The following is a 26,378-nucleotide window of genomic DNA, read 5'->3' as shown; positions in this document are numbered from 1 at the left end:
GAGGAAGACCGCGAGGTGTAATTTGCTTTGCACTCACTCAAAATCACAGATGACCTTTGTGATTATAAAATCTGTGCTATGAAAGATATTCCCCTTTCAAACATGTGACCACAGGATTTCCTAATTTACTTACTTCTTTTTCTCCGTTAATACTATGCCACAATTTGTTAGCCCAAACACCCAACACACTCTATTCAAGCACCAGCGAGATGGATGAAAACCCAGCACAGCCCCCTGTCTATTGCCATGAGAAGCAACAGAAGAGGGCAGCCAGACCCATTTACCTTCGTCAGCCTCAATAGCTTCAATAGTAGCTGAAGAGAAGAAGAGGGAGGTTGCAAAATGAATGAGAGAAGTGAGCAGGAGAGTTCATTTTGTCCCAGGAACAAGTCAATGAGCAGCAAAGACAGCCAATGCCGACAACACAGGTTAAAAATCATCTCCACATTTTATGACAGAGGACATGTGGATGTTAGCAAACAGGGGAAACGGTGAAAGAGGGGGGAGGAGGGGAGAGGATGAGCCTTAGTTCCAGATCTGTAAAGGGAAGGCGATACACGTATGTAGCAGCAAACCTCATGGAGAGGATTGCATGTTTGAGGTACTTTGAATGTGTTTGACAAAAGGTCTGAATGTGTGACAGATAAAATGGAAACTGCAAGAATGAACATCGACAGCAATTTTAGCAAGTTGCAGATGCATTAGGTGTTCCTGTTACGCAAAGAAAAGAGTACATTTCGAAACGAGACAAATGGAAAACAGAGAGAGGACTTAAGTGCGCGTGCAGGTGTGAGCTTTCTGGCCGTGACTGAACTGTTAATGTAAAAGCTCGAAGTACAACAGAAACATGGAGCGTCGTTAGCGTTGTGTTGTGTGCAACATGAAGTAGCATCTGCAGCTGCGGGATTAGCATCTTTTGATAATAAATATCAAAAGTGCTGGCTTACTTCTGCGACGCGTGAGGGGAGGAAACCTTTCAGCCACTTACCAATCAATTACAGTCATCCTCGAGATAATAAGTGAACACACGATAAAACTTTGCAGAGTCAACTTTAACAAAGATGGGGGGTGGGGCGAGGGTGACAACAAAGTAATGACTAAATTCTACTGAAGACTACATACTTAAAAAAAGGGCACAATAGCATGAGACTTTAAAGAGTATGACTGATGGAGTCAACATTAGAGTAGAAGCACACTGATGTGCTAAGGGCAGCAGTGTGATTCTACCAATGTCGTAACAGGAATCTCTGAACATCGCTCTACCTTCACCGCAGTTCTCTTTAGTGTCAGCTGCTTCAAAAACAAATCCCTCTGAACTTATATAATGTATACACTAATCCTTAAGAGCACTATTGTCATGTAGGCCATCGGCAGAAACACTTGTTTGAAACTTAAAGGGGACCCATGATGCTTTCCCTTGTTTTCCAATGCTGGACGGGCATATCAGACATGGTCAAAGTTCCAAATAATGAGGTCAGAGTCAGATATTCCCCCGGCTAACAACACAGAAGCCCCACCCACCTGCTATTCAAGCAGCTCTTTTCAGACAGGGCATGTGCTAATGGGCAGCAACACGGCCCAGCATAAGATAAATGATGATAAAAATGAATCATGCAGAGCTACTTTAGTTGATTCCCAGAAAAAAAAAAAACCCTGGGAAAAACCCATGATATTGGAAATGAGCATGATAGGTCCACTTTAATGTTGGTTTAAAAGCTCAGTAGAGATGCTGAAAATGACTGTGAAAGAATGCTATGCTTTCAGGATAATTGCATCCTTCCTAACAGAGATATGCAAAACTGACAGCTTTAGTCAGAGGCTCTTTGATTTCTGACAGACTCACGTCTAAGGACACGTGCGCACTAAGTTGATGAACACGGTGTTATGTAATATGTTCAAGTGGTTCTTTAGTAAAGTCTTCCACGATTTCAATAAGATTTTATACATTAGAAACGAAAAGGGGTGTTATTAAGCAATAAAACACAATCTTACTGAGATCCATAGACCTGCACGACTGCTGCTACCTTAGTGTGGTATGACCAGTAGCTAAGTAGGTAATGCTACACGAGGACCAAACAAACAGTTTGATGATTAAGTGTGCTAAAGTACTGTACACCATACTGTACAGCATGATTAAACCTTTATTATTATCATCATTATTTAAAGGTTACTAACACTATGCTACAGATGTTTTTGTGTATTCAGGAAAGTGCTAGCTGATGTAGGGTGAGAACCTGTGCGAGGAGAGGGAAGTCTACCGGATTTCTGCTTTACTTGGTGAATGACAAGGCAGATGGCAGCTATCCCTTTTTCTACACTTATTAGTGTCGATACAGTTTTATCCCTTGATTCACAGAGACCTGAGTCTATTCTGACAGAGCACTGCTGAGATTCTCTGCTAGCGCTCAGATCTGATCAGCGCTGTAAACGTTTGTATCCAATTAAAGCGTGCGTAAAGGTGATTCCAAAAAAGCCTTCATCTCCTTGCTGCGGCAGCTTGCCAAACTCATTGAGGGAGCATTTGAAATTTCACATGAGAAAGAGTGAACTGAACTCTTATCTTTTCCCACAAAGAAAAAAATAACAACACACAATGGAATACTTGCACAATTGATTATACCTGCAGTTTCTAGGGAGAAAGGAGAAAGAAAAAGATACAGGTAATATTTGAGATAAACCCAGTGGAATACAGTGAAAGAATAGGACGGGAAGAGAGCGTATTAATGCCAGATCTACGGAGCCCCCCAGGAGACATGGGAGAAAAAAAAAAATTAAGACGGACTTTTGCGAAATCTCGCAAAACAAACTCGGGATCTCGCAAAAGTTTTAGCCGCATTCTTCGGACGCCGGTTTGAAGCCGACCGGGAGGTCGAGGCACGATGTGCCGGGAAAGCAGTGTTCCTCCCGGCTGTAGTAGGTCTCGACCTCCCGTTAGCTTCGAGCTAACGAGATCCCGAGTTTGTTTTGCGAGATCCCGAGTTTGTTTTGCGAGATCCCGAGTTTGTTTTGCGAGATCCCGAGTTTGTTTTGCGAGATCCCGAGTTTGTTTTGCGAGATCCCGAGTTTGTTTTGCGAGATCCCGAGTTTGTTTTGCGAGATCCCGAGTTTGTTTTGCGAGATCCCGAGTTTGTTTTGCGAGATCCCGAGTTTGTTTTGCGAGATCTCGCAAAAGTCCGTCTTAATTTTTTTTTTCTCCCATGTCCCCTGCGGGGCTCCGTACAGATCAGAGGGGACACATGGACACAAAAAAATTTAAAAAATAAATAAAAATCTGCTGAATGTGTTTGTCATTGTTTAGGGAGATAAAAACTACAAGGAGCAACTGTTGCTGTTTAGTAACAATTAAACTAAACATAAAAAAAGACTGACACTCTCAGAAACATTTAACTATGCTAACATTTTGAAATTCCAGTACAGTTAATGAGGAGAAAAGTGAAGGAGTCTGTATTTGCAGTATTCTGTAAACACTAAGCTTGCACTTTGTTGAGAGTTCTGCTGTGTAAGGGGAAAACGTGTTGGTGTGAGAATCCACTGGTGGTGGGGGGTCTCTGTGACACACTTACCATTCTGCAGCTTCTCTTTGCCTCCGGACAGCACTCCGCTTGGTAGCATGCCTGTGGGCGTCAGACCCTTCAGCGTCAGCACGCTCTCACTCTCCTCTCTGAAATATTAACCGAGCAACATTTTATTTATTTAGAAAAACATCAAAAATATGGGTTTTGGGCAGTCACATAACTACATAACCATGTTACTAAGTTGGCAACAAAAAAAACAAAACAAAAAGAGTCAGAAATCAATTGTAACATGAAATATTAAAGTAACATATTTATTACTTTAATAAGTTATTAATAATATATTCAAGCGCAGATCTCTAAGGCTGTGTAAATGGAGCTTAACGCAACAACAACACTGTTTTTAAGTGTTTACCTGAGCACAGAGAATACCCTGGCCATCTTCCCAATGGCACGGATCTTGTTGCGGATGACCTCCTTACGTGCAGAAGCTGTGGCACCTGCATTGAGAAAGTGCAAAAAGTCTTACAACCCGTGACTCATCTGAACTCAACCACGTCCTGTGGAAGTCGAGCGTACAATGCACCGCATAGTCTATGTGCCGTTTGTTTTAATCCCCCAAATCCTCGTTAAAAGACCATCGAATTCAGTGAGTCTACTCAAAACAGAGCACGTCTCTCCACTATTAGTTTATCCAGCAGTGCAGGAGACGAATACAATGCAAACACATTGTTATTGGAGTCTTAAGTTCGGTTTACAGAAAATGGTTTGCATCTATAAACACATCACATCATCTGAGTAATTCTCAGCATTCAGTGCATTCATGCTGCGGCTGTGTTACGTACTGTGAGCTGCAGTCCCTTTGACTCTCACAGATTATTTTGCCCAGAGAGCACTTAAACCTTTTTAAAACAAGCCACTGTTCTCCATCACTGAATGGCTCTGACCTTGTCCAAAGTGTTTTCAGCATGTTTCGATAAGCACGCTCTTTAAATTTTCCTGTGCTGTGTTTTAGCGGTGGAGACTAACGGGATTTTTCCTGGACTGGAAACTTTGTTTTAAAGATCCCCTTTTGCAAAATAACAGTTTCAAGGTCCCAAAGGCCCAGTTTGGAAAATGTACGAGGGACAGAAATGAAGTCGATGCATGGAGTAAAGCTGGGTAAGGGACACAGCTGACAGTGTGAGGATCTGTTTCCTGCCATCCTCAGGTTGCTCATTCTTCAGAATATATTTATTGTGTACAACAAAGACTAATTTAGATAAAAGGCATGACTCTTCTGAACACTTTTTCCCCTTTCTGGGCCGGCCTCAAACAGGAGTGGGTAACTGTTAACACTTTTGACCCATTTTTCGGTTTAATTGAGAACCACAGTTAGCCTCAGCAGAAGTGTTAGCAGGTGCTTTAAACAGAGGTGTTAGTTTAGAGACTTCAGAAATGCAGAGAGCAAGCACTGAACAAAAGTCTGTCCATCTCTGCACACACCAGTACAGCTAGTGTTTGTACCTTTTTTGGGGGGATATATTAGCTGTCCTTCTCATGAAACACCCCCAGAAGAGAAGACAAGAGAAAGGACAGAGAGATCAGTGGATGGCTGCAGAATGAATGAGGTGGAAGAGAGGGAGCGCACGGCAAAATAAGAGGCAAGAAAGCACGAGTGTAAACAAAAGCGATGCCTTGAGCACAAAACTCTGGAAAACATAAAAAAGAGAAATTAGATGAGATAATCATGGGAAAGACAGAGAATGAGAGAGAGAAGAAAAGATGTGAAATATGTAGTGAGGTTGGAAACATCAACATAATGGCAACTGAAAACCATGGAAACCATAGCAGATAAAGAGCGGGTCATAGGAAGGATTATCTGAAATCATAACAGGGCACAAAAAAGGAGCTCGTGAGCGAGAAAGAAAACATAACACAATTCAAATGTCAAAACAGTTAAAATAAATAAATAAAACAAGCATGGAAATGGCTGCGAAACTAAACAAGAAACAAGCAGTGGCAAGAAATGAGATCAGCTAAAATCAGCATGAATGAGTTGGTAGAAAATGAAGATGTTAAAGGACAGCTACTAATGTTTAGGAATGGCCGAGTGCATGAGTTGTGCTAATTTCCTCATCGATATAATCAGAATTTAGCTTTTCTCATATGAAATGCTTTTTAAATGAGCCACATGTAAAACCAGTTCATTCTATAATGATATTTACAATCACAACTTCAACAGCACAATGAAGCAAGAAAGGTTCTCTTTGTGAATTTGGAAAAAATAGTAACAAACCCCCCCAAAATATTTCTAAATCATTATAAACCACAACATTTGGTCTTGCACATGATCTGTGCAAATCTCAATCTACGCTCCCTGATCAGTAGATTAAAGGAAACGCTGCGTTTAGATGTGCAGGAGCTCAGACATGGTGGAAATCTGCTGAGATCCTGACACATATCCTGGGTTTACCGATGCACACTGTGACCATTAGTAAACACAAAGAAAGAGGAGGAAGAGAGGTGGGAGGAGGGGGTCTGGTGAGATCATTTCCTGTTTGGCAGTAAGAGGTGGGGCAGGCAGAGGAAAACTGGCCATCTCGTGTACATAAGCTGTAAGCTGGTATCAAACAGATGACTCAGATTCACCACTAGCGTAGATAAACCAAGCAACTTAGCAGAAAACAACACTTCAAAAAACTGTCCTCAAAGGATTTTTTGTTTTAATACTGACAGACATGTTGAGACTTTATAAGGGTCTTCATATTTCCTGGATTATCTAAGGTCATCATTTCCAAGCTGCCGAGTTCAGTCATTCAGACGTCACGTTCCTCTGTGTTTAATAGTTTAAAGCATATATAGTTTTTACATGTAAAATTCTGAACACCATACATGTAAAAACTAAGTAAGAGTCTGTGTGTGTGTGAGGTTTTGAATAATGAACGTCTGATACGCCCTCTAGTGGAGCAGGGGCAAAGTGCAGAGAAAACTGAACCACCGAGCTTACCGTCCAGCTCCTCTTCAGTTGACAGCTCATCATTGGAGCAAATGCTCAATACGTTCACTAGCATCTCCGTCACTGTACAAGAAAAGAGAAGCATACTTTAAAACATCTCACACATATTTAATAAAAAACTTTGCTGAGAAACTCTGGGCTGCTCCGGTTCACTCGATTGACTCTTCCACACACACACATGCAGTTAGCTGTGCTGATCAGTGACCTCGTGAGACTGCCAGGAATGGCATACTTATGTGTGATTAATTGACACAGATGTGTCACAGCTTAACCAGAGTAAATCTTCAAAGCAACCCAGACCTCGACAATGCCAAGCACAGCCAATGTCTGGCAGTTTCTAACTTTCATGGACTACTTATCTGCAATTTACTTTATATAGACATGTATATATATAGAGCTCACAACTGCTCATTATACTCCTGCTTTAACAAGGAGCTGCAGCTCATCAGCAAATAGAACAAAGAAAGACAAGAAAAGCTGGAGTTTATCTTCTGATCAAGAAAGCAGGGAGACAAACACTGGCTCCAAGAAGAATTTAGAAATCAATACATAATTTTGGTTGCTTATTGGGTGCTACATGGTGCAACGTTGGAGCATATTTCTGAATGATTCGTGTTTGCATTAGGACTTAAATCCAACCAGATTGGCTCTCCACTGTCTATCCTTTCACTTAAGATCAAAGAGATTGAGCATCTGCTGCCTTTGTCTCTGGAAAAGTTTCCTGTTGCTATTAGATTATCCAGTCCGCTGGAAACTATCAAACAAAACATTCAAAACACACTTATTTTCCAACTTTCCTCCAATTTTCCCTTTTATGTATCCTTAAGTGTATGTGCCTCGTTAAAAAACAAACCCATTCGTCCCAACTTCTACCTCTAACTTATTTATAACGCTGCATACAAGCGCGTTTCTGGCTTGTAAATCTTTGGCTTTAAGTATCCCATGTATGAACCGCAAAGTGATTTTGCGGCACAAAGTGTACACGCTATATTTCTCAAGGCCGGGCTGTTTTCAATAGCAATTCATGAAAATCAGAAGGACAAGCGCCATTCAAGAATGAAAAGAAGAACTGCTTTCACTCATTACTAAAAGAAACTGAATGTAGTGCATGCACACTCACCTTTCTCACCAACAAAGGGCAAGGACCAGGTGAAAACATCCATGAAGTTGGGCAGCCAGTAGGGGTGAGGTGAGCAGTTGAACTGTCGTATGTTCATCACGTTGTTCTCGTACTTCAGCACTGCCGCTGGGGATGGGAAAAAAGGAAAGATGTTAAAGCAAATCCAGAGTATTAAATAAAAGGAAATCCTGTTTTCTTTCCAATCCTCGGAAAAACAAGATGAATAGCTGTAACAAAATATTCCTTTAAACAGTCGTAGTTTCCAGAACATCTCTGCCTACATGTAACAAGACAATGTAGAAATTGGGGATGTAGAAATTTTCAATACGGTCACAAAATAAAGAAAATCAGGGAGTATACATCTCTCTATAAATGAAATGGTATAGAGATGTATTGGGGTCATGGTAGGGCTGTTCGATATAATGATATATGTCGGATGACGATATAAAAACATCTATCGTTTCATTTTACGCTATCGTTTGTTTCGTGGTGTCGCAAAATAAGCTGTTTACGGCAATATTTTTCATCGTTCTGATGGTCACTGTAGTGGCTATATTAATTTCTTAAAGTTCTCTCTTTCTCTTATATTTAATATAACCACACTACGGACGGACAAGCGCCTGTTTTTATGAGTTGTTGTTAGCAACAACGACGGTAACACCATCGCGTGTCCGCTTGTTTATATTCCACATAAACCTTTCACAATAAAGCTCAAGATCCTGTTGAGACTTTTCAAAATAAACTGAATCACGTGAGAGAGTATGCAGAGTATTTACGGATGAGACGCAAAGGTGCTAAAAAAATAAACCTTAGACTCAAACGTTAGAGCAGGCTTTTCCCCGCAGCACGCTGTGTAATAAATACAAAGAAAACGATGGGCGTTACAACTTGTGACTAAAAATGTATCGTTTCATGCATCGGTTAAAACACTTGACTCCAGGTACACGACGCCCAGCTGGAAACACTTCACGCAGGTCGAGCTGCCCGAGATTCACAGAATTTACAGAAAATTTATATCGTTTATATAGAGATGTTTTATATCGGCATATGAGATTTTGGTCATATCGCACAGCCCTAGGTCATGGATTGCAGTGCACAGAGCTCAGTCTCTACTGGTGGAACAAGGCAGCTGAGCTCAGCAAGCTGTGAAAGACAGAAAAAAACCCCAATGGAAGCATTTAGATTTAATCCTGTTGATAAAAATCTGTCCGCCAGCAAGGGCAAAGCTGCGTGTACCATCTGCCTCAAGAAAGTTGCGGTTGCTTCACCCAACAAATATAATATACTCCTATGAAATGTCAGCAAAGTATGAAAAAAGAGATACCACCCAAGCCTATAATGGAAGTTTTGATTTATGATTTTATGACACATTTGGGATTTATGTCGATAAAGAGGCCTCAGCTCTCGCTGTGGTCCAGGGTCCATTATTAGATTCTATCCTGTTCCCAACCACCACTTACAGCCTTCACTGTCATGATGGCTCTTACACTTGGTCTGAGGAGAATAGCCCTCAAAGTACTCAGCTGAAGAGCTAATGGTATACACACAGAAGAAACAAACATCCGAGCAATCGCTGGAAGAATACTGATGCATTCTTCACAAGTAACTTTTTTCCCCCCCTTTTAGTTGAAGTAAGAAAGCATTTCGGGACTGGCCTTAACATTTCTTCTTCAAACCTAAAACAACAAATTAATTCAGTCGCATTATGAAACACTTGATGTGGGATTCAATGTTAAAAGTCGCTTACTGTTCCTGGTTAATGATTCATTAGCTGCAGGTGCTGTGCGGAGGTGTGATTCAGCAAAACCACTGATAACTACAGAGTACCATTTGCCCGAAAAGAAAAAAGGAAAAGGTGGACAAAACTGTCGTCCACACCGAAACCTGGACGTCGCTCAACATCTTGTCAAATGCTGTCAGTCAACCTCTGGAGATGATGGTGAATAAAACGGTTTAGAACAAAATACCTACACAAAGACTAAAAGGCGGATATTTTTTTTGCCACTTTAAGGTGATATCTACACAGTCAGCATGTGCCAATCTCTCACTTTGACAGAAGGACTCATTTAAATGCAAAAGTACAAACTGATTTCTGCAAATCAAAGTTAGCAAACTGCACAAGCATCTAAACGAGGGTAACCTGCTGTTTGGAGAAAATAAAAATCGATGCTCTGGAACATTTGGGCTCATGAGGGCGAGCACGTTTCACTGGTTAACAGAAAAGCAGTTCCTGGTGAGGAGGAAAGGAAGGAATAGATAGAAAAGTAAGGTACTAGACACAATAATGATCATTACTGTAATGAAAGTATGTATTCTTAGTTTCTAGGCAATCGATTTATGAACTCTTAAGTTACACCCACATGTTATTTTTTTCTTATTTTTAGAGCAGTTTCAGTTTGCAAACTTAGAGAATATTTACAAAAATCTACATTTGCCTTAAAAAAAATCCATACACAGCGGTTTTCAATTACTCAGATGAATAATTTAAGAGGAGAGACTTGAGTGGGTGTGGTAGCTGGTGTTCACAGTAAGGGTGGAGGAAGAGCAGCAGAATAAAAGCACAAACATGCTGTGTGTTGAGTCTTTAACTTAAGCCTGCTTGACAGCACCTGCTTTTCCAAAAAGGATTACACAGCTGGCATGGTATGTGTCACTCCTTATGAACTTGCCAGGTAAATCTTAGGTATTAAAAAGAAGACACAGCATTTCACCAGTATACATTTCTGCTTGTGCCATATTTGGTATATTTTACAGTATATTTCTCAGTTTATTTTACTAAATGTCTCATTATAATCGTGATCTCCACGCACACAGAAACCAGCTGTCAAACACTGGCCACACAGTGTGCCCCGTGCGACCTCACCTATGATTAGACAGTGTTAACGTGGGTGTGGAGGAAAACATGAGAGCTGCCAAACATAAATATATCCATGCTGTATATAGCAGCCTCAGATTCTCTAATACACAAGGCCAGTCTGGTGGCCCAGATCTGAGGAAAGCGGATACTGTGGCAGGGTCACCATGGGGGACTTTCCTGCCTGAGCTCCTCTCAGATTCAAGAATAGCAAGTCATCAAACCTGGCATCCAGGCAGCTTTACCTCAGGAACAACACAATTCAGGTCAGTAAGCATTCTGATACAAATGTGTGTGTGTAGTATGCACTGAAAGTGGTGCTCAAGTAATACTTAAACACTTGTAAGTGCCAGGCAGCACAATACAAACAGAAAACTTTCCTGCAGGGGAACATCCATACACTTGTATAATTAATGCAGGATTATTATCAATATCAGCAAAACACTACTACCCGCTCGAATAAGAACAGCGCTGCATTGCTACAACACGGTCCACTCAGACGGAGCTGTGGGTGTTTATCCCTGCGCGTTGGCGTGCATGAAAGCAATCGCACACGTGGGCAGCCATTGCATAAACATCACATACTGCATAAACATCGTTGAGGCACTTGATTGAATGCAGCCATGGAAGCCCAGAGGGAAAAAGGCAGAGCGGGGGAGAAGGTCAGCTCCCCTGTTGTCGCTCCTTCAAATCAGATTCCTTTTAAAGGAACAGAGACACCCAGCAACCTGCCTCGTACCAAACAAACACACTTGTTCAGGCTTTTTTTTTCTTCTTTTTTTAAAATACAAGAGGCATTAGAGACAAATATGTATTCAGTGCCCTCATCTGTATTGTCAGGGCAGATGAGGGTGACATTAAAGCACTTTATTTTCCTCATCACTGCAAAACACAATTATATGCAGCTTTTTCATACGATGGAAGTCACTTAAGCTCGCACGGACCAGCTGAGAGTTCTGTGTCCACTGCCAGAGCATGCTGCATGACAGCCACTAGAGGGCTCTGCTGCTCCGACGGCAGATAATAGGGCAGCTGAGGCCAAGCCTGCTGCAACGGTAACACAGATATTGCAGAGAGACGCCTGCTCATTCATTATTCATAAGGGAGTGCCTCCAGCCGGTTTCCCTGGCAACGAAGACTGTTAAATCTGCTTTGAGACCAGGGGGAGATTCCCGCTGTCCTTCCGACACTCTGTGCTGACTACATATTTGCCTTTAATGCCTCGCGTATAAAGTTGCACTGGGTTAGCTTTTCACACCAGCCATTTAGAAGCTGACGCCACACGCGTGGACTGCAGGGACTGAAAAGATTTTAGAGCAGTCATTTTGGTATGAGATGGTGGGGAAAGAGGCGGTACTAATCACAAACAACTGAGGCTATTGAACTAAACAGAACACAACCTTCATCAATAACCTTTGCAATGTCCGCCTAACATTTCATATCAAAGTGACTGCTGCGTAATTGGTCTGTGCTGTCCGTGTACAGCTGAAGAACTCACGAATCACAGTGTGTCCTCACGATGTGCGACGTCTCGGTGAACTGGAGCCATACTGGATCTGCTCCACTTTGGCTCTAATCCATGCATGAACTGAACTGTCCTACAATACAATGCATCTGCTGATGTTACCACTCATTGTCCTACTTTCCAGTTTGTATTGTATGTAATTAATTGCAAGGAGATGTCAACAGGTACTTTCTGTTTAATTGAAAGGAAAACAGGAAGGAAGGAAAGCGACACGAGCGAGATGGATCAAACAACCTTTAACTGTCGTCGTGGACGAAGTAAATGTTTCATGTAAACAGCTCGTGCAGCACCACTGTCGTTTAGCTTTACTTCAATCTAAGAAACATAACCATTCGGGCTTAGTTGCTGATTTTCTGGACCGGTCAATAATGATGCAGCACAAAGCACTCCATTAATACAAAAGCACAAGTGTACAACTGCCAACTACACCCACTCCATCTACCCTACTCCATCACTCTCTCCCCCCACTGCAGTCACTTCTGGAGCCAAACCGAGAAAGATCAAACAGTGAAAACTGCAAAATCACTGCTGCTGAGTTTTCATTTCACACAGCCTCCCTCTGCCATGTCGCAACTGCCTGTGTCACTTTTTACTGAAGGGTTGAAGGGGTCAGAGCAGTGATGGACAGCTGGTCAGCATCTGACACTCAATGAAAAAAGGAGGACTGAGGGCTGGGGTGGCATCTAAAGCTGGAATTTATAGAATTAAGTCCTAATTCATGTGTTCGTCAGTCTAACTAGCCTTCAAGTGAGTTCAGTCTACTTTTGGGAAAGGAGTCAGTTTGTGTTGCTTCAGATATCGTCCACCTCTCTGATAGGAGGAGCACTTCTCTTCTTTTTTTACCCCCACGTGGAGAGGTATCATTGGTTAATCCATCCACCCCCTAACGCGGGATTGATGGGAGCTGCCGATGCCTCCTCCCTCCTCTTTAAAATTTATGCGCCCACTCGTTTGGCCATCAATCACAGGGCCATTGCTCAGTGTGCGTGGAGCTCCAGCATGAAGCTAAGAGCACAGCAATTCATTACAGGGGCTTTACTTCTACCAATGAACCCCACCCACAGCACTCGTTAAGAGCATCAACAGGAATGTGGGATCGTTTCACGGACTTGTGTAACTGTCAAGTGGATGCCAAGTGAATAGGAGCTAAGTAATTTGCTTTAGTGTTGATATGAAATCTCAGAGCCTTTAAGTTGGAGTGTTTTATTCTTTGTGGCTCCCTTCCCCCACTCATATTTGTGAAGTTTTAAAAACCCGACAGTGATTTATAACAGTCCCTTAATTTATCCAGGTCTCCATCCAACACCATCAGAGGTGGAGGTTAGAAGAGTGTTTATATAGAGACTTCTGAACAACAGCCGACGGCCAGTTTTTAGACACGAAACACTAAGATTCCTGAGATCAAGCAGAAAACTTCACGACACAGACTGTTAAACTGGTTTACACCCACTGAAGACTGAAAGGTCACAATTCATTTTTATTTTATTTTTTAAGGAGGAAACATTTTTACTAAAATTAACACAGATGGCCCAGCATCACGTTAGTTGTTGTACTGAAAATTTAGAAAGTGTTTGTTACAACCAAGCGAAAAACTAAAAAACGAAATAAAAACCAGCAAGTTGCAAAAAAATGGATTTAACCTAATATCTATAAGTAATTCTTGTGTCTGGTAACTTTCTGTAATGAGCAAAAAAGCATTTTTTATATCAGTGCTTACTTACAGCTTTTAACAGGATTAGATCACATTTCCATCGCGACTTTGCTCTACTGAACTGCACGGCTGCCTTCATTACTGCTTGTAGCTACATTAAGAAAATGGATTTAGTCAAAAAGTGTGCATCGTTTTGCAACGGAGAGTAAATGTTGAGAAATTGTATTTTATTTTATTATTTTTTTAAAGCATGTACTCTGGGGGAAGATATATTTTTATGTCTAAATGAAGTCAGTTCTGAAACAACACAAAGCAATCTTTTCTGTCTGATAACCACCAATGCCCTGGGTAGTATTTTAATCAGCTGAACATCCACCAGCTACGTCTAAAAGAAGCATTGAGACAAAATCGGGAAGAAAAATTGATATTTCGGCTGTTCCATTATGATCTCCAGAAGACTTAAACGATTCTCCGGGCAATTGGTTACCAGAATTAAAAAGCAAAACAAAACAAAAACCCAAACACGTGCTTCACATCACTTTGTTTGTTTGGATTGTGCTGTGTTGACTGTGAGTCCTAGGAAGATTAGTTGGCATGGAACAAATAGGTTTCTAATAATAAACAAAGGCACAGTGCCACACTTCTTCACCATCTTCACTGTGTAGGGAAGGAGGCAGCTCCAAAAAAAGTAAACAAACGTAACCTAATGTCTCACCAAAGATGGCACACACCTGCAAATAGGAAAGCCCTCACATGTGTAATAACCACTGCGGTGATGTGGCATTTCATCAAGAGAGGCATTGCAGAACAGCACGAACTAGCCCCCGTCACTCTTTCCTTCCCATTTCCTGTGGTTTTCCCACCGATGTCACCATTCCAAACGTGCCCCCACAGTTAAAGCAGATACTGTCTGTTCTCTCGGGGAAAAGTGCTGACTCACAGCACAAAGGCGAGCCCATCTCAGTGCAGGCACCGCAGCACAGCATCGGGCGTCACTAGGTGCCAAGTGATGCGGCACCAGGCCACTTCACACCAGCTCCCTCCCCAAAACTACCAGACTAAAATCAATGTTGCACAGGACAAATAGTGCAAACCAACTTTTGTGTACACCACTGACCCAAGGAAGAGTAGTTCTCTATTGGAATATATATCAATATAGATGTCGTGTGATGACCACTAGAATAGCTTCTGGGTTTTTCCAAGGGTGGCCACATAGGCAGAGACCACCCTCACAAACTAAAAGTAGACCTGAAATAGGACAGAAACCACTCATTTCAGAAAAACCTCTAAGGTTAGTCAACTAGTCACGATTACGTCGACTATTAAAATCGTCGACGACTAATTTAATAGTCGAAGCATCGTTTCAAGCTTTGTAAGATCCCAAAAGACGCAGGAATAAGTAGTAGGATTTAAGAGTGTAATAACGGACTGAAACAGAAGATGGCAGCACTGCATGTACGAGGATGCCAGCTGCCGTTAAACCTCGAAGAAGAAGAAGCGGTGTCCGGTATCGTAGCTGTGTCCAAATTTAGGAACCGCATCCTCCTGTGCCCGCATTTGTAGGCAGATTACTTTACAGCGACACGTCGAAGACTGTCCAAATTCGAAGACTCCGACAAATGCGGCCGACAAACGCGCCCTTCATTTCCCCAGATTTGAAGGATGGGTCGCTTTGTGGCCCAACCTATCCCAGAATTCATAGCGCGGCCCTGCTCAGTTTCCAACAATGGCGGCAGCTAGTTAGTTTTAACTCTCTTATTATACTTTCTGGGTCACAAAATAAACGTTGAACATATTTTCTGGCGAGAATGTAGCTGTGTAAACCTCAAATATCTGCTCAGTTTATCAGGACACCGCATATTTTCAAAAGCGCTCCGACGTTTTTGGAGACGTCTGTTACCCACTAGCTCGATAGCTAACCGGGGGCTAGGCTCACTAGAGCCGTGAGAACACCGGACTCCCGGCAAATCGTTTTCAAACCCCCCTGCTGTCTTTCGCTACTCAGGTTAAACATGATATATAAGTCACTTAGATAACTTAAAATGTTATCGTTTGGCTTTTTTTAGTATTTTATTTGTTCCTGAGTAAATCGGTTTGGCTGAGATTAAAGTTATAATTTTTACACAGCTGAATAAATGTCAGGCAGACAACTGATTATCAGAAGTGTGAGATGCTCGAGTGGTGCTGGTGCAATAAGCTGTACGTTTTACGTCCAATGGACGCATGATCTGATTAGTCGACTAATCGCAAAAATAATCGGTGACTAGTCGACTATCAAAATAATCGTTTGTGGCAGCCCTATCAGATATAGAAGCTGCGTCTGTCTTTTTATACAGTTTATGAATGTAGAGCAATTCTTCACAAATAACCTCCCCAAAAAAATCATAATATTAGTTATATCTACAATCATCCTGCAGTGATTTCGAAGCATTTTGAGACACTGCTGTCATTCATCTTTAACAAATCTGACACTAACAACTCTACAGCCTGGATCGACTTGACAGTGAATATTATGTCGCCTTAGGCAAGTCATAAAACGACATGTCACAATCTGGTATTCAAAAGCTACAAGCCGCAGTAGACTGATTACGACAAATTCCACGCTCTTACCTTTGTTGTTGTAGACATCTAGATAGTTAGGTGCTGAGAAGATGGTGATAAGGGACGGGAAGCCAGTGGTCTGACTCTTTCTGTACATGCGGTATCTGTGAAGTTCCAGGGAGAAGCATCAGTTAACATTTCAACTATTCATTCATGAATTACTCAACTGCATTTGACCCTTGAGATTGATTAGTAGTGATAATTTTTATTGCCTAATATTTCACTGTGCCTCCAGAGAGTAAATCCCTTTGCTAAAGTCCCAAGTTCTGAGTAGTCTGATGCAACTAACAGCTACTGATGATGGGGAATGCTACGTATTTATATCTGGAATGGACTAAAGCTTCATGTTTTAGCCTAGACGATTTATTAGACCACAGACTGCAGCCATAAAAAAAATATTTGCATATTCACTGGGCATTGCAAATTAAGTCTAAAAGGGAGCCATTAACTTAATGATGTGTGGTCTGAGGTGTCTTGGGGCAGCTATCTCAACTGAGGGCCAAGGTGTCCCATGTGACCACCCAGTGGGAGTGCAATGGTAAACAACTTTGCTGCTGTGCCTCCCACTGTCTTAACCTTGCTTAGAGGAAGATCGGCTTGACACATCCACCCACCTGGCAGTGTTAAAAAAACAAAAACATTTCAAAGAGGCTTTATTTTTGTAGAAATCCTGATGAAATGCTTATCACACCTCCTGCTGTGCCAAAAAAATTTGCTGGGTAGTTAAAATTGTAAAGGTGTCTAAATGTGAAATGCGCAACACTTTTTAAACCACACCGCGAGCTGCGTGAATCATTCCTGTCGCTTCACATCTGGCCAGCTCGCTCCTCACGGAGGTTTCTTTTTCATTTCTTGGATTAACGTGGCTCCTCTCAAAGATCAGGCTGCCCTGAACTTGCTCCCAGACAGACTGGAGCAAACCCCTAGGTACCAGGGGAAGGCTTTTCATTTAATACCCCAGTCTGAATCGCTGTGTGAGACAGTGGGATGAGAAAAGACAAAATACCACAGCACTCACCCAGCATCCTGTGCTTCATGGGCCCGGATGATAGATAATAAGTTATTGTGTTGTAGAAAGTCACAGACTGCAGGGTAGCTGTTGAATAAAAGAGGTATTTGGTTTACTCACATGTCAAGAAAAGACCAAGAAAGGAAAATCAATAGAAAAACCAAATAAGTCATGGCTCTTTATTGATTGTGCCCAGGGAAACAGTGGCCAAGCTCTAAAACCAGCCGCACACTGAATAAAAATACATCAAGATTATTATGAAAGCCTTTAAAGGTGATCTTAACATCTAACCTGAAATTTAAAGCAGGCTCTTTCACTTCCTGAGCGAAGGCTTGATAACTCATACCTCATATAATCACCAATAATGCACTTAATTTCTCAAAAAAGGTTCAGAACATAAGAGGAGTGCGACCATTTTCAAATGCTGGATTTTATTTTACAGTGACACACGGCGAAATACTTTAAGGAATAAAAGCAGGGCATTGTTTCATGCCTGAGCTGATCTTTCAGTTTGTGAGCAGCATGACTAAAACCCTTACTACCAGCATACTGCAGTACAATAAGGCTTCAGAGATCTTCTCTGCAGTTTGCCATCCTGCAGCGCCAGCTTCCACCGGTTATCCTTTCCTCGAGATTATTTATTTTTTTAAGAAAAAAAAAAAAGAACAAAAACAATGATCTCATTATAGGTTTTCTTGAAAAACAGCCTTCCCGTCAAACATTTGAGAGATGCTTCAACCCCGCGTGAATAAAAATTAAATAAATAAAATAAAACCCCAGTGGACGCCGAGGTTTTGTTCATTTCAAAGAAACCCACGATTCGCAAAGTGAGTGACAACTCGCAATAAATGAGTGGCACCGACGCGCAACATGTGAAACGCTTCAGTGTGGGAGGATTTATTCGACAGTAACAGGGGCGAAATTCAAGAGGTTTCTCTTTTTTCCTCTCCTCCCCTGGCATCTTGCGGCTATGCAGATGAAATTTCAAGCCACTTTACAGCCCTGTGCGAGCCGCAGAAGTTAATTAGATGAGAGCATTTGAAATATCATTCGTGATGTTAAAAGGACAGGGCCCTTTTGTGTGGAGCTCCAGCTTCCCCTGCCATCAAAAACTAGGCTGGATGTTCTGTCGTCGCGCCCTTGACCGAGGCTTACATCTGGAGCTGGTCCCCAGGCGCTGCGCAACAGCTGCCCGCTTCTTCTTCTACTCTGGGTTACAACATCCTTCTCAATTTTTTTAAAATCACTGCTACAATTCGGTTACTTAGAAATGCTTTTTGTCAGTCTGCTTCAAATCCCCATCTCTCTGGGCCCCGTCTCTACACCCCAATTAGTTTTTCTCGCTTTTTATTCAACCCAGAAGTTAAAAACACAAAAGTGCACCAAGAAATGAACACCCCTGAATGCTCAAATCTCTTTGATTCACTGAAGTAATATTAAGTTCTTGAATAAAATACAGGCTGGATTTTAAACTAGGTTCTGTAATCCTAGCTCGACACCTCTGCCCGACAATGAACACCACCCACACGCTGCAATCAAAACCAAACGAGACATTTTCCTCAGCAACTGCTGCACGACGAAACCTGCTGATTTTAAAATAGCTTTTTAGACTTCTCTATAATCAACGCAAAGCACCGCTGAGGTTTCATAATGGCTCTGATAAGCTGTTGTGGAGTTCTGTTCAAGTGTGATCCGCAGAGAAGCGTTTTGCAGCTTTACATTTGCATTTCCTATTGTACAGTCCTTCTGGGACACGGTCATTATCAAGCAAATTTATACAAGCAAGCGTTAATCTGACTGGCTGTTTTTTTGGATGTCTTGCTCCACGCTCGCTGCAGAGATTAATTATTAAAAGTGAAGGCATTAGGAGAAATCTATCAACAATCGCGGCGCATGTAGACACAAGAACCCGTGCGTTCTGCTGGGAGTCATGTGAAAGGAGAGAGCAGATGCCATGAAGGAATTAACGACGCAATGAGTTTGTTTTTCTTTACAAGGGACGAGAAATTAGAAATAAATGTTTGATTTCTCACTTGATTTCCTCCAGCAGATGTAGATACGTGCCATATGCTGCTGTTTGGTAGTCGAGACACATTTTGGCCTAATTTGTCTTTTGGCAGCTTGCGTTCTGAGATTAGATCGTCTCCCATCTGTCCAACAACGGGGCACAGATGTTAATGTGCTCCTTGGACAACAAGAAGAGATGTACAAGAAATTACTTCGCCATGTGCGATCCAAGAGGAACTCGTTCGCTAGGTTAAAATTAAAGCTTTAAAGTTAAAGTTGAACTGATTACAGATGTTTTTTGCTTTTTTAAACATCCACTGTAGGCTTATTCATACACACTACCGAGTGGAGGCGTTTGTAAAAAGCAGCCGTATCTCAAACATGTGCAATTTCACGCCTGAATACCGTTTGTAAAAGTGTTACGAGCGTGCCTGTGGCGATGGTGTGGGGGGGTAAAGAAGCCGATAGGTTTGGGGAGGAGTATTGAGGAATGGCTCTCTCCCGGTCTGGCTAAAACCGTCTCATAAATCCTGAAACTCAATGTGATGCCAATTAGCAGCAATCCCCTGGGCAGATGGAGTCGAGGGGACAACGATGAAAGAAAGACTCCAGAGGAATTCTGAGCGAAGTGGCAGAAGGTTAACTGGGATGCTGATACAACACAAACATGTGATCGGATCTGTCGATGAGGCAAAAAGGCCACAGAGCTTACATTTTTGGTGACTACACGCGTGGGCAAAATATTCTTTTAACGCAGAACCACTTGTTGATCTGCAATATCGAGACTCAGTCGTTCTCTGAGCATCATGGGCATTAAAATACTATTAAGTAAGTAGTTATGAAACACCTGGGAAAAAAAAAAAATGAGAAAATGCTTATTAGGAGCCTGGGGACATCTCCAACGACTTCTGCTGCTCGCCAGAGGGACGCCAGGGCGAAGAAAGCATCACTCAGGCCGTAATGAGTGGAGGGAGTGCCGAGCGCATTTAGAAGCGGGACTGTGCCTCGTGGTAATGTGCCAGTTCATTACATTTTGTGACAGCGCGAGCCGCTCGCTCCGAGCATTTCCTCAGTTTGTTCAGTTACTCAGCTCAATTGAAGGTAATGTGGGTTACATAAATACTGGCGACAGTCTAGGGAGGAGTCTTTGTGATTTCTCAATTGCACAGCGCGCTCTAACAACCGTCTCACAGCTGAGATGCTGCAGAGGCGTGAGCATTGTGGGATGGGAGGAGAGAAGTTATTAACTCTTTTCCCCCTCCTTCACCCCTCCAAGTTCAAATATTTTGTTTAGAGAAAAAAAACACAAAGTAAAACTAATCAGGTTATTTAGTTTTACTAAGCGGAATAAGAGCACCGAAAGTTTCTAAAATACCGGCAACAACATCTTGTTTTTAATTCCGATTCCAACAAAAACAATGTTGGCTTGCAGATGAATGTAACTCTAAACTAAAGCTGCTTTCCTTCTGACAGCTACTTGGAATTCAAAAAGAAAACAAACACACACACACACACAAATGTCTTAAAAACAAATAAATAAATAAATCACATGACTGTGAATCAACGCAGAACACACTCACCTGTAGAAATAGGAACAGCCTCGCACTGTGTTGTGCGTGAAGTGCTCCTGGCTCTTCTCGTTCCCAAAATCCTCCAGGGGGTCGGACCACAGCAGATCACACATTGGACCGTATGCAGGGGGCTCTTTGAATCTGTCTAGCTGTGGAAGGGAAAAAGTCAAGACTCCCGTCAGTCTGCTCGAATGGAAATATGACACACGGAGTCTTCACACTGCTGCGGAGAAATTGCTTCTTCTGCGATAGCCGAGCTGGCGACTACAGCTATGATCATAATTAAGTAACATGTCTGCTGAAGGGATTTTAAATCGCATTCGAGGTAACACAATATGGGTGACGTGTCAAAAGACACCACTTGTCTTTCAGGACATGGAAGGATCTTTCAAGGAAAGGCCTGAAAAAACTTGCAAAAACTGGCAGCCGTTCTTTACGAGCGCTGAACATAAATGGCTTTGCTTTCAGGCAAGAGTAGCTCTTTCTCCAACAAAAGCTCGTGGATTACTGGATGGGTAGCATGATGGACACTTCAATAGAGAAAATTCTATTATGCATGCCCTCTGATTGCAGCCACAAAATCCATTTAGAATTATTGAATTAGTCTGAAAGCTGGATCTGACTCGTCAACATTTTTTAATCAGAGGTAGGACCAGACTGCTGCTTACAATCCACCGTGTCCACGTCTGCACACAGATCCGGAGGAATAACTTCACTCATTGCAAGCAATGTTGTTATGGCATGCTAAAACACAGGACTGTAGCTTTATTAAAATTAAGGGGGAAAAAAAAAAAAAAAAAAAAAAAAAAATCGGACACATACTTTCCTGATGTCATCGAGATTTGTGATTTCTGGAGATAGTCCTCCGTGTACACACAGGAACTGCTGGTTCATAAGTGCAGCCAGGGGAAGGCAGTCGAAGGCGTCCATACATGCGTCATACACCCTCTCTGAATACTTAATTCTACCTGTCATGGGGAGAAACGGGGCAGGGAGAACAGAGGATGCCAAGTCAAACAACGGCGCTCTCATACATCAGGGAAGTTCACTGGCCTCAGACGGAAAGGCTCTCCGCAGTTCCAAAAACTTCCCTTTTGTTGGGTTTCGTTGGGCTTTCCCCCCCCCATCTCGTCCGAGTCCAACAGAAACAGTTTTGACATGTACAAATATAAAGGCTGAATCCTGTAACGGGCCAGAGTGTGCTTTTAAGCGAACGTTTGAGGTCAGTGGCTGAACTGCACACATAATAAACAGCTTTTTAGCAAGGATAACTCAATTTGCTCCCTCCCCGTGCAGAGCTTCAGAGGCTAACTCGCTTTATATCAAAAGGTTAAACATTAAGTGCACAAGCGTTACTTACATTCCTGCTTAAATGTGAAATACTCTGTTAAATGTCGACATTCGTGATTCCCACGCAGCAAAAACAGTGTTTTGGGGTAAAGGATCTTCAAGGCCCACAAGTACAGCACACACTGAAACAAAGCAGAACAAAAGAAAGCAGGAAACTGTTAGCTTGTCATATTTCTAAGAGGCTGGAAGCATAAAACCATCGAGTCACATCGTGTCACTTTTACAGAGTGGTACAATAAAAGTAGTTCTGCATTTTGTGCTCATGGCACACGCCAACACATTATTCTTTTATTAATAAAAGAATAATATTTCAGGCCATATACACATATAGGCAAATTCCCAGATTAAATATCTGTATATTGCTTTATTTTAAAATATCTCTCTCTATATATATATATAACTCCAAGCCTCACTCTGACATTTGCTTTCCAAGGCACATTTGAAATTATTACAAAAGCCTATTACCACTACAATATCTGCAGCCTGATTTGATCTACGCTGAGAGAAAGCTATTAATAAACACAGCTTCAGCCGAACACATGGCGTGTGTCACACTTGATTAGGCCCTGGTGAGGACAAAAACAAATACACAGACTCACTTCAATACTGAAATACCCTCTGTCAACGTAGTCCCCCAGGAAAAGGTAGCGCGTGGATGCTGGTGAGCCTCCTACTTCAAACAGCTTCATCAGGTCAAAGAACTGCCCGTGGATGTCTCCGCAAACTGGAAAAAGGTCAGAAAAAAGAAAATATGAACGATAAAAATGTAAACTATGTAAAAAAGAAGAAGTAAAACTAAAGTTCTTAGTGTGAAAAGTTACACACACACAATACAAACACACACAATACAAGTGGTGTTTTGCGGTGCATCGTGTGAGAATGAGTGTTTTGCTGAACACGCTCCTGTGGCTGATCAGCACAAGATGTAGTGGACGATGGAGAGGGCGTGAACGGTTGTTCAGTATTGACTGCAACTTGGATTGCATCCTTTCTGAAACCGCTGTCAGAGAGTCGGGCTCCACACCCACACCATTACCAGCTTTGCAGAGCACTTTGTTGACTCTGTTGGTTGTCCCTCAGCTCTACTAAATGCCAAAATGCCAAGGTAAAGACTACTGAAACATGGCAACTGTTTACAGGCTGATGGGCCAAGAACATTTCAGAGGTGTTGTGGAAAATGAACAGGGAGAAACTACTGCTGACAACATGTCCACAGTGATGAAAATGGTCACATTTAGATTTTTCTCCCTTTCGTTTTTCAAGCAGCCCACTGTTTGGCCAGCAGAAGCCTCAAAAATGACCAAATGAGGATCTTTGGACACATTTCGGAGGCCGAGCTGCTTCCAAATGGTTCAAGAAACCAACATACCACGTCATCGGTTTTATATACACACGCTGTATAAAATTGAGAATAAGGATGAGAGTTTGGAAAAAAATCTTCTCTGTAATTTATTATGTCCAGATAATATGCATAATTATATTCCTCCTAAAGATAACAAAACTCACTTTCATATTGTTAAACTTTGAGTTTGGATTGAGAGTATTACACAATAAAGTGAATCATGGGAATTATGACTTGCCTAATAACTCTGCACATAGCGTTTATCCCATTGCACAAAGTAAGGTAAATAAGAAATAATCCAAACAAGCTTTTCCTAAAAAGAGATTTTTAATCAAAGCCTGCAAAAATTGTTAACAGTGCATCTGCCATCTTCCTTCTAACATGCTGTAATACTTTGGAATCACAAGAACTGAGTGTCCCTTTCCACGCCTTGCTTTTCCATCCCATCCTCTTTCAATCTCTTTATAACCTTCAGGTGTTTCAGCTGGCTTGCGAGACTTAATTTGAACAAATAAACTAGCATTTGACTGAACTTAAACCACCACAAAGCTTCCAGCTGTGTTCATTTCTAAGTTTCCCCTGTTGATGCGACTAAAAACCTGGCTTTGTCACGACAAATATTAAAAGACAATTACAAAGTACGTGGCTTCGGTGCTATCTGGTCACTCTATCACTTACAAAAAAGTTATGAGCTTTTGGATTAACCAGGATTTCTGGATCAGACCACACAAAGACTGGACTCTTTAATTTAGTAATCCTGCAACAATCCATCAAACCCTTCCTGTATCTGCTTTTGAGACCACTTCAAAACCTGTTTCAGATCATCATAATTTTAGGTGGACATGCCAGAGGTTTACAGTGTAACTGTCCCTGAGACAGTTAAAATAAAGTTGGTTATTTCATGTTTCTGTGATAGATTCATGCTTAATTTAGTTCTTTTATTTACAAGATAAGATGATAAAAGTGTAACATTAATTAAAAAACATGTCTAAAATATGTGATTACAAAATATGGGTTTGTTAAATATGTAAAGTGCTGTAAAGTTTGTATGAGGTAATATTTGTAATTGTCACATGACCAGAGTTTGGTTGAGAGCACAATCACGGCATTGTGGAGCTAGCATGGATACGTGGCTACAGATGCATCTACAGCCTCAGCGTTAATGTTATTCTGCATGTGGTCCAAGAGGCGCACACGGTATGGTTTCATGTATATTGTTTGTATAATGTTGCATACGTGTTCTACACTGGTAATGAGAGGACATTTTTGTGATATCCATTATTGTGCATTTTTCTGTTCTGCTTGCACAAGACTGTTTATGGACACTGATATGAGAGACTGAAAAGCTCAAAACATTTATGTTGTATACTTTGTGTTTCTTCAGTTTTCACGGTGTCTGAAGACAATAAGAGTGAGAGAGAGAGAGAGAAATAAATTTCCGAAGACATCAGTATGATGCGTGGCCATTCTTTGTTGGACCCCTGCAGTTACATACAGTTTGGGTTAAGATCAGCGTTTGGACTTTACAATCTTTTTTTCCCTCCTTTTTGTGTACTCTGGATCATGGGCATTGCTGAATCACCCACCTCTCCTGAGCCATTGTCTTCTTTAAGACAGCCAAGCAGGGAAACATACTCAGCCAATGGTATTGCTGGACTGACGCAAGTGGTTGTGTAGTGGAATAAATAACTGCCCAAAATAACCTCCGGGGGGCGTTACCAAGATACAGAGTAGCAAGACTTCCTAGAAGGAGCGTGATTTTATACGTAAAGGTCAAAGGGGAACTTCATTTGACATCTTAATGTTCTGCTAAAACTATTCAGTCCATTAATCAACAACACAACATGGGAACAGAGGGGGAGATGGGACGCATTTCAACATTTGTCAGACACTGAAATGGTGACGTAAATCTTTGGTGCTCACATACTCATCTTTACTACATATATTAGGGAGTGCACTTATTCTTCAAATCATAGATCTGGTTAATACTTTACCCACACTTAGTCATCCTACCTCTTAAAATAATGAACCTATGAAAGAAATGAGGACAAAAAACAAACAGATGTCACAATAACATTTACTGGATCATCAACAAAAACAAACCTCATTCTGGTGCGTTTCCAGTTTATGCTTTAAAGCATGATTTAACCAACACAGCCCCACATGGCTTTTTAGCACAGGCAATGTGACGACATGATTGTCAGCAGCATATAGTTACATTCTTTATACATATGGTGTCCACACAAATGATAAGAGGCACTATCTCAAAAGTTGTTGTGAAATGGAACAGCTCAAGTGTGATATGAAACTCCATATTTTGGTCTCAGTTTCAGGACCATAACACTCATGATAAGTCTGGGCAGGAAAGCTTGTAAAACGCAACCTGACTGGTTGATAGAGGCATAGTTTTCGAGCACTGTGGATTCATTCTCGAGAAACTTCTTTAGAAACCTTGTAAACCACACAACCCAAAGGATCACTCGCCAACAATTCAGCGCCAGATGCCACAGGGTGCCAGCAGAGGTAGCTTGTAGCTTTGATGAACATCATACCACATTTTATTAGTAATCAATGACTTTATCTCGTAACTTTAAACTATAATCATATAGATTTGTTATTTTACAACAAGCACAGCAGGTATGAGATAAACCGACCGTCAGGTTTGGCTTCTTGGATGACATCTGTGTCAGGAATGAGCCAGCACACCGATTCAGTCTGAATTAGTTTCTTATCACTGTGATCCAATACTCTTTTCACTCCCCGAGGATACAGGATGAACAGAAGCAACAGGAGATTAGCTGCTTAGACAACATTGAGGGATGTCAGATAATGTGATTG

At 41.6% G+C, this 26,378-nt stretch overlaps 1 protein-coding gene across 4 annotated transcripts in view; it reads right to left on the bottom strand.

Moving 5' to 3' along the window:
• LOC146580431 (protein phosphatase 3 catalytic subunit alpha) overlaps positions 1–26,378 on the bottom strand; it is a 68,190-nt gene that overhangs the window by 5,544 nt on the left and 36,268 nt on the right. Inside the window, exons 3-14 of one of the 4 annotated variants that reach the window (XM_085267180.1) lie at positions 22,798–22,922; positions 22,209–22,320; positions 21,671–21,816; positions 20,858–20,997; positions 17,280–17,357; positions 16,271–16,365; positions 7,631–7,756; positions 6,502–6,573; positions 5,019–5,045; positions 3,928–4,012; positions 3,564–3,661; positions 285–314 (exon numbers count right to left, since the gene is read on the bottom strand). In XM_085267180.1, coding sequence (XP_085123306.1) covers positions 285–314; positions 3,564–3,661; positions 3,928–4,012; positions 5,019–5,045; positions 6,502–6,573; positions 7,631–7,756; positions 16,271–16,365; positions 17,280–17,357; positions 20,858–20,997; positions 21,671–21,816; positions 22,209–22,320; positions 22,798–22,922 — 1,134 coding nt within the window. The remainder of the gene's footprint in view (positions 1–284; positions 315–3,563; positions 3,662–3,927; positions 4,013–5,018; positions 5,046–6,501; positions 6,574–7,630; positions 7,757–16,270; positions 16,366–17,279; positions 17,358–20,857; positions 20,998–21,670; positions 21,817–22,208; positions 22,321–22,797; positions 22,923–26,378) is intronic. The other 3 variants (XM_085267182.1, XM_085267181.1, XM_085267184.1) reach the window with 3 other exon arrangements.

Source organism: Mchenga conophoros, linkage group LG3, assembly GCF_057382185.1.
Source record: "Mchenga conophoros isolate Kocher_MC1m ecotype Shallow Benthic linkage group LG3, M_conophoros_male_GT1.1, whole genome shotgun sequence".
NCBI lineage: Eukaryota > Metazoa > Chordata > Actinopteri > Cichliformes > Cichlidae > Mchenga > Mchenga conophoros.
This window is presented reverse-complemented; position numbering and strand designations above follow the sequence as displayed.